Source organism: Bubalus kerabau, chromosome 16 (assembly GCF_029407905.1).
Source record: "Bubalus kerabau isolate K-KA32 ecotype Philippines breed swamp buffalo chromosome 16, PCC_UOA_SB_1v2, whole genome shotgun sequence".
In the NCBI taxonomy this organism is placed as follows: Eukaryota; Metazoa; Chordata; class Mammalia; order Artiodactyla; family Bovidae; genus Bubalus; species Bubalus kerabau.
Window position 1 is genome coordinate 58,549,936 of NC_073639.1, and position 8,993 is coordinate 58,558,928.

General features: G+C 45.5%; 1 protein-coding gene across 1 annotated transcript in view; it reads right to left on the minus strand.

Moving 5' to 3' along the window:
- PPTC7 (protein phosphatase targeting COQ7) overlaps positions 1–6,359 on the minus strand; it is a 46,417-nt gene extending 40,058 nt beyond the window's left edge. The window contains exon 1 of the mRNA XM_055550292.1: positions 5,843–6,359. Within this exon, the coding sequence (XP_055406267.1) occupies positions 5,843–6,056 (214 nt within the window). The 5' untranslated portion in view covers positions 6,057–6,359. The remainder of the gene's footprint in view (positions 1–5,842) is intronic.
- Positions 6,360–8,993: the final 2,634 nt, after the last annotated feature.

Below are 8,993 nucleotides of genomic sequence, written 5' to 3' on the forward strand. Positions count from 1 at the left end.
CTGGTTCCTCTGCCTTTTCTAAACCCAGCTTGAACATCTGGAAGTTCACGGTTCATATATTGCTGAAGCCTGGCTTGGAGAATTTTGAGCATTACTTTACTAGCGTGTGAGATGAGTGCAATTGTGCAGTAGTTTGAGCATTCTTTGGCATTGCCTTTCTTTGGGATTGGAATGACAACTGACCTTTTCCAGTCCTGTGGCCACTGCTGAGTTTTCCAAATTTGCTGGCATATTGACTGCAGTACTTTCACAGCATCATCTTTCAGGATTTGGAATAGCTCAACTGGAATCCCATCCCCTCCACTAGCTTTGTTCGTAGTGATGTTTTCTAAGGCCCACTTGACTTCACATTCCAGGATGTCTGGCTCTAGGTCAGTGATCACACCATCGTGATAATATCTGAGTCGTGAAGACCTTTTTTGTACAGTTCTTCTGTGTATTCTTGCCACCTCTTCTTAATATCTTCTGCTTCTGCTAGGTCCATACCATTTCTGTCCTTTATCGAGCCCATCTTTGCATGAAATGTTCCCTTGGTATTTCTAATTTTCTTGAAGAGATCTCTAGTCTTTCCCATTCTATTGTTTTCCTCTATTTCTTTGCATTGATTGCTGAGGAAGGCTTTCTTATCTCTCCTTGCTATTCTTTGGAACTCTGCATTCAAATGGGAACATCTTTCCTTTTCTCCTTTGCTTTTCGCTTCTCTTCTTTTCACAGCTATTTGTAAGGCCTCCTCAGACAGCCGTTTTCGTTTTTTGCATTTCTTTTCCACGGGGATGGTCCTGATCCCTGCCTCCTGTACAATGTCACGAACCTCCGTCCATAGTTCATCAGGTACTCGGTCGATTAGATCTAGTGCCTTAAATCTATTTCTCACTTCCACTGTATAATCATAAGGGATTTGATTTAGGTCATACCTGAATGATCTAGTGATTTTCCCTACTTTTTTCAATTTAAGTCTCTTAAAGTTTCAAGTTAATCAAGCTTAAATAAACATCGTCCAGTTTTACAAGAATTACTTTTCTGAAGGAGATCAGCCCTGGGATTTCTTTGGAAGGAATGATGCTAAAGCTGAAACTCCAGTACTTTGGCCACCTCATGCGAAGAGTTGACTCACTGGAAAAGACTCTGATGCTGGGAGGGATTGGGGGCAGGAGGAGAAGGGGACAACAGAGGATGAGATGGCTGGATGGCATCACCGACTCGATGGACGTGAGTCTGAGTGAACTCCGGGAGTTGGTGATGGACAGGGAGGCCTGGTGTGCTGCAATTCATGGGGTTGCAAAGAGTCAGACACGACTGAGCGACTGAACTGAACTGAACTTTATAACTCAATACAACTCAAAGCCAGAACTTAGATGGCCTACACCATGCTATCTTTTTTTCAATAAACTGTGGTTTAGTATACAGAGGGGTTTCTGCTGCATTTTAATTATGAGTTATACAATGAATAAAGAAGTACATACACACCCTTAAGTGAGAAAAGCATTACCAGAATGATTTAACGGTACCAGAAGACAGACCAGTTCTGAACTCACCTATCTTGTCAAGAACACTTAACCAGTGGTGTAACAGAAAGAGGACTGGAACAGGGAATCTTGGTGCTAGTCCTAATTCTGCCATTAACCTTGGCAAAGTAACCTTGTGGGGTTACTCCTAATGGAGTAACCTTGGTAAAGTCATTTGACCCTCTGCAGACTTCTGTCTTCTCTTCAGTAAAATGAAAGAGTTGGATTCCAAGGTTTCTAAATCTCACAACCCTCAACAGTCTTTGATTCTATTGTTAAGTAGCTTAGGGCTGTGAGAGGCCCAGCAATTACACACTAGGCAGCTCCCATATTTTTATGTACTTAGGCAACCACGCCGCATAGAGTAACAAGAGAACCCACTATTAGTCACAGGGAAGAAGGAAAAAGAAAAGTGCACACAGCTCCTGCCGGTACTGGTTTACTCCTGTTGGACCTAATCAAGAGAAAGCACCTCTGCCAACTTTCCAGGGGATAGGAGTGGTTCCTATGTCTCACCACACCCACCATAGTTGGTTTTTCCTAAAAGAAATCCAGTGGGACTCTACAAAAATGTTGTAAAGCAGCAAGTACTTTTAGTCACTGCATGACTAACAGGACAGATCAATTCTAAATTAAAGAAATAAAACAGCTTTGCCTTTCTAATACAAAAAGAAATAAACAGCTTTCATTCCAAAGAGTCCTAGATGACCACAGTGAGTTGCACAGATAACTTAGCAATAAATAGTGTCAACCCAAAGAAAACTAATTATCTATAGAACTAGAAGGTTCAAAGCACTGGGGTTCAACGAAACATTATTCAACACAGCCTCTTTTTTTTTGGCTGCTCCATGTAGCTTGTGGGATCTCAGTTCCCTTGTGGTGTGTCGCTCAGTCGGTTAGTCGCTCAGTCGTGTCTGACTCTTTGGGACCCTATGGACTGTAGCCCTCCAGGCTCCTCTGTCCATGGAATTCTCCAGGCAAGAATACTGAAGTGGGTTGCCATTTTCTTCTCCAGGGGCTCTTCCCAATGCAGGGATCAAACCCACGTCTCCCACACTGCAGGCAGATTCTTTACTGACTCAGCCGCCATCAAACCTGGGCCTCAGCAGTGAAAGCACTGAGTCCTAACCACTAGGCCACCAGGGAACGCCCTCAACATAGTCTTTGATGCAATTCAGTTTACAACTCCAACTTCCAGAGTAAAAAGCAGTGTTAAAAACTCACTGAGACTCATTACCTCTTCCACAGCAAGAGCTAACCAGATCTGCCTATAATGGGATGGTGTCACTAAAATAGAGAAGTCACCATCATATGAATTGGTTTGTGGAAACCAAAGATCAAATGAGGCCAACTCAGAAGTTGTAACAGGTGGCTCTCAAGATGGCTTTCTGGAAGAACTCCTCCAACACAGGACAGTCCTAGAGAACTTGTATTCCCTGATTTGCATACAATTCTCTCTCAAAACAGCTCTTTGTCAAATATGGCCAAAGACCATCCCTAGTTCACATAAGCCATCATCTGTCTGGTTATGTCTAGGAACATTCCTTTCAAGAGGGGCTACAGAGCTGTAGTTCTTAATCTGGCACCACCCAAGGACCTCTAGATGGACCTCTAGGTGGCCCATAAGTGGATTCTATGTACTTCATGGGGTCTCTGAAGTCCCCAAAGGCCTATGCAAAATTCTGTCTCTATGCACATTTCTGGAGGGAGAAAGCCTTTGCAGTGAACCAAGCAAAGTTAAGAACCACTGGTTTCAGCGCCAGATATAAAACAACATATCTACTGAAGGTGACCATGTGAATAGAATGGGAAGTAATGTCCACTATTTGAGATGAAAAATAACAAAGAGTGCTATCTTTTCAAAACAAAAAGAAAATATATGATAGAAGTTTTTGAGGATCAGGTAGTCTACTTCCCTCATCCTCTAGTCTAGAGGAGGAAAATGAGCTGAGTGGCTCTTGCCCAAAACCACAGATCACAGAGTGGTAAAGCTGAGGACCAAACCAGGCTGGGTTTCTGCCAGTATGGTATGTTTATACATTTTTCAAAATAGGTTTGACCAAAGTTTCACATATCCTTATGAAGACCCCACTCCATTAAGATGGTAGCCTTCAAAAAACTTCAAGTCAAATTTCAGCATAGGCATCTAACACATTAAACTATCCCCTGAATCATTAATCAAATCACAGATCTTTCACATAAGCCAGCACATGCAGATTTTTAAGGGGGAACCTTAGTGGCTCAATATCCTCTATCCTATTGCACTATACCAGCAACTTGAACACCCCACTCCAGTCTCTTGCCTGGAAAATCCCATGGATGAAGGAGCCTGGTAGGCTGCAGTCCATGGGGTCGCCAAGAGTCAGACACGACTGAGCAACTTCCCTTTCACTTTTCACTTTCATGCACCGGGGAAGGAAATGGCAACCCACTCCAGTGTTTTTACCTGGAGAATGCCAGGGACGGGGGAGCCTGGTGGGCTGCCGTCTATGGGGTCACACAGAGTCGGACACGACTGAAGTGACCTAGCAGCAGCAGCTGCGACTTGAAAAAGCAGTACAGGTCACAAGCTTTTAACTGTGAAGTGCCTCGATTGTAATGAAAACACCCGGTGGTCCAGTGGTTAAGAATCTGCCTGCCAATGCAGAAGACATGGGCTCAGTCCTTCGTTCAGGAAGATCCCACATGCCACAGAGCAACTAAGCCTCTGCATCACAACTACCGAACCCACGTGCCTCAACTACTGAAGCCAGTATGCCCAGGGTACATGCTCAACAAAAGAAGCCCCTGCCTGCAGCAACTAGAGAAAGCCTGCATGAAGCAAGGAAAACCCAGCACAGTCAAAAATAAATTAAATAAATAAATAAACCTTTAGTCAGGGTCGAGCTGACTTTAGAGTGGATTTGTATGACTTCAATTTTCAAGTTCCCCCAGGGAACTCTACTCAGTACTCTGTACGACCTATATGGGAAAAGAATCTAAAAACAAGTGGATATATAGATATGTGTATCTGATTCACTTTTGTACAGAAGAAACTAACACAACATTGTAAATTGACTATAATCTAATAATTTTTTTTTAAACTTGCAAGTTCCCTTCTAAGGAGTCTTTGCCTAAACACTAAATGATTTTTTGAACCTACCTAATGGAGTTTTTCATAAACTGAAAACAACTTTTCTAGTGCTATCTTCATACACAGTACATGAGTAAAAGCAAAGATAATAGACTTATTCTGAGACCAAATTAAAAAGTAATTATCATCATAAAATTACAGGACCTTGTGTTCCAATGTCAAGCTTTGGCTCAGTATATGCAATTTAAAGTAGTCAAAATGCTCAATCTCACCTGAGAAGTGAAAACAAAGCGACATTTGAACTTGAGTTCAATGACAACGTGTCCTTCAATTTCACAGGAAGTGCTCTATTTATTGAGAGAGATTTAAATGGCATAGGAGTCTATGGCATACACACTGCCTCCAAAGACATGCATGATTTCTGATCGCTTCTGAATTCTATTTAGCCATTTCTGCAAGTTCTAACTCTAGACTCCCAAACCCTAACATATAACTGGACTAGGCCCTCCGAAGCACCTGTGGCCTGAAATGGCTTTAACCAATTCTCAAGGCTTTCTTGGCCGCAGTGGAGAAGAGGGTTTGACCATTCTATTTTGGGTCAAGGAGACTCTCTTCCACCCTAAGTGACCTCAAGTGGCCAAGATCAGTTGGAAGAATGCACTGCGAGTGATTTTTTACCAGGCCAGCGGCCTCTATTGCGAGACTCCGACAAGGATGGAGATCTGGTCTTGGATCGAGGCGACGAAAGAATGCGGCTGAGCTGTGTGGGGCTTACGACAGCCAGTCTGCTCGGGAGCCCGCAACCCATAGCCGGGCCGAGGCGTCAGCAGCTCGAAGAAGCAGGGATCCCCAGGGCACGCAGAGGGAGGAGGAAGGGAGCGAGGGAATGAGCGAGGTTCGGAGCCTGCAGGTGTCGCCGGGGAAGGGGACGAGGTCGTCTGGGGCTGGCACTGCCAAGTGACTAACAGTGCGGTTCCGGACTCGGACAAACAGGTCACATTCTCAGGGTGTGTGACCTTGAGCATGTGGCTCCACCGCTCAGCACCTCAGTTTCCTCATCTCTAAAATGGGGTTGATCAAGTGGAAAACGCACCTTCAAGCGCTTGGCACGACGCCTGGCACCTAGTAAGCGCTCCGTACAAATGAACTACTACTGGCTCACTGGCTCCTCTTACCGCCTGGAGGAGCTAGAAAAGCCCCGAGCAGGGGAGTCCCCAGGAGGCGGATCCGGGGCTGGGGAGAGAGGACCCGGCCGGGCACTCACCGAGCACGTCTGCTGAGCGGTGCCGGGCTACGAAGCACGCGTCGTCCCCATAGCAAGCGCCCTTCTTGAGGAGGCCCTTACGGAAGTCCTTGCCGAAGCCGCAGCCGGCCGTCACCAGCCCGTAGTCGCCGCCACCGCCCCTGGGGTCGGTCTGCGAGAGGCCGCCGAGCACGGCGCGGGCCACCAGTCGCCCGTACGAGAGGACCGAGAACATCGCCGCCGCCGCCCCCCCGAGGAGGCGGGGGGCCCGGGGAACAGGAGGACGCGGAGGCCCGGAGCCGGCTCTCTCCTCAGCCGCAGCCGAGCCGCCGCCGGGACGCTCCTCAAGGCGGCGCGCAGTTACCGCCGCCGCCCTTGCCCGACGCGCGGGGCCTCGCACACGCTCCGCTGCGCGCACTGGAGCCAGAGCGAGGTCAGAACCGGCGGCTCCTCCGCCTCAGCCCGACTAGCGTCCCGGCTGCAGCCACCGCTGCCGCCGCCATCTTCCGCTCCACTAGCGTGTTCCGGGCCGCGCCGGCAGCACCGCCCCCCTTATGACCACGCCTATAGCCCCGCCCACGGCCCACGGCTTAGGACCAAGCCTCCTCCTCCTCGGCTCGGTGCCCTATGCAGTCACAGAGGTCGAGCTTGCGCAGAGGATGTGGTCACAATGTCTCCTGGGAGTTGTAGTCCGGAGGCTGTAGTCGCTTCTTTTACTTCACTGCCTAGCTTCAAGGACCTAGGAGGAGTTCCCAGACGCGAGACCGAAGTTATAATGCGGAGAATTACAAGTGGGTTGTTTGAAAGCTTTCTCCCCTGCTTTCATTGAAGAGAAAACGCCACTATTCCTTAAAAAAAAAAAAAACCTGGAAAAAATTAATCGGGTCACGTATGATTTTTCTGTAACACATATATTAAACTGAAGTACACAAATCTAGTGACACGTCTAGCATTTGTATATTGGAAGGGTTTAGGAACGGGTTTAGTCCACTAACTGGACTGTAGCCATGTTCACAGGTGCCTCAAGGCCTTTGCTTTTCCTCTGCCTTCCACCCACTATATTTATTTTTATTATATATATATATATATATTTTTTTTTTTTTGAGGGTGGGGCTGCACTTCACAGTGAATAGGACCTTAGCTCCTCCACCAGGGATTGAACCCACACCCCCTGCAGTGGAAGCATGGAGTCCTAACCACTGGACCACCATGGGAAGTCCCCTTCCATCTACTTGAATCTAATTCCATTTCTTGAGTGTCCTGTGCTCTTTCTTAAGTGTATCCCCAGAACATATGGGCACATGATAAACACTTTAATAAATGAATGAATGCCTATTTCACTAGATCCTAAGCACCCTAAAGACAAGGATCATTTGCCACTATCTTATTACAACTGATACAATTTATATAAATATTGAACAAAAGGGATAATTGAATAGGAACCATAAATATTAATAATAAAATATAGCATTTGTCAAATAAAGGAATGATTAAATGAATGGATTCAGAAATGAAAACAGATTTGAGGCAAATGATCTAATCTGAAATAGTTTTTGCTATCACCCAGAAGCATTGGGGTTTTCCAGCTTTGTGACAGAATTATAGTTCCTCTGGAGATTCCTGTCTCAATCTACAAATGAATCTCTTTTACACCTTTTTAAGTATATCTAAAGACGTGCCAACCATCCACTCAAAGCACATTCCATTATCCCAATTACTGTCATCATTAAATACTTTTGTGGTTCATGGTGTTCTAAGTACTCTGTATGTTTCTGTCCTTAAGGGTTTTCATCAAAATTGGATTGAACAAACCACACAATGAGTGGTCTTTTGTCAAATGTGTAGACAAAAAAAGATTCATTTACCGGATAAAAGATAGAGGGATTCTAGGCATGCAGTCACACCTTGCTATTTTTTTATGGCCCACAAGAATTAGAGAGTGCCCAGAAGAAGGGAGTGGAACCTTGCGGATCCTCAGCTTGGCATTTATGTCTGTGCCAGCCGTGCTAAAGGTTGTTCTTTTAAGCACATACCACTACCAAATCCCAGCCAGGATGTCAGGTAATTCTACCCCAAGGACAAACTTTTTAAAATAGCATGTCAACCCTTATTCCTTGCCTCGTCAGACTCCCACAGACTGCTACTACCTTTTCATTTTCAAGACATATATTTCCTCATTTCCATGTCACTCGCAGGAACCAGTTGGATGAGATAAGCAGGAACATAAGATGTGACTCTGATGCTGGGTAACCTCTGCTCTGTTAGGGCTACTGTTTGCACAGTTAAGTGATACCAGTACCTTGAGTTTCCTGCAAATGAGTTTTCTGCAAATGAGTTGCTTTTCGGAGCACAATGTGAAGAGAATCCTTTCTCAAAGCTCCTTTGCTCTTTTTGGAAAGAAGAGACAGGGCCTCAGGTTTCCTTGAATCATTTATTCCAGAGCCAGTTCTGAAAAGTCTCACGATAGTGGGGAAGCCAGGAGAGGGTACTTGGAAAAAAAAAAAAAATACACCTTCCCCTGCCCTCCCCGGGAGCACAGTTCACTTGTGACATTTTGCTAGACTTTAAAAGCCCTAAGAGTTTTCTTCCTTAACAGAGTTACATTCCTAGCACTTCAAGGATTCCTGGGAGGTCAGTTGTCACTCTCAGAAGCGAGCAAGTGGTGAAAATACCATCTGTGTTCCCAGGGCACCTCTATGGCATTAGGAAAGAGCTTTGCACTGGAGTCACCCCCAGCTCCTAAAAAAAGAAAGAAAGAAAAAAAAAAGACATGAATTCCCTAATGAGATTTTCTGCCAGACTGGTACACTGATCTCTGATTTCTTTTTACTAACCTGTTCAAAAAGAGAATTAATTAGTTTATGGCAAGATTTCTCAGCCTTGGTACTATTGACATTTGGGAACCACATAATTCTTTGTGGGAGGGGGCGGTCCTACACATTGAAGGGTGTTTAGCAGCATCCCTGATCTGAACCTACTAGATGCTAATAGCACACTCACCCCCTAGTTGGGGCAACCAAAAATGTCTCCAGACGTTGGCAAATGCCCCTAGGGGGCAAAATTGCCTTTAGTTCAGAACCACAGAGTTATACCAATGCCTTGCAAGTGAACAAATATTTGGGAAGCACTTGTTAAGTCTGAGGCTCTGTGTTAAGGATTAAAAAACACTGAT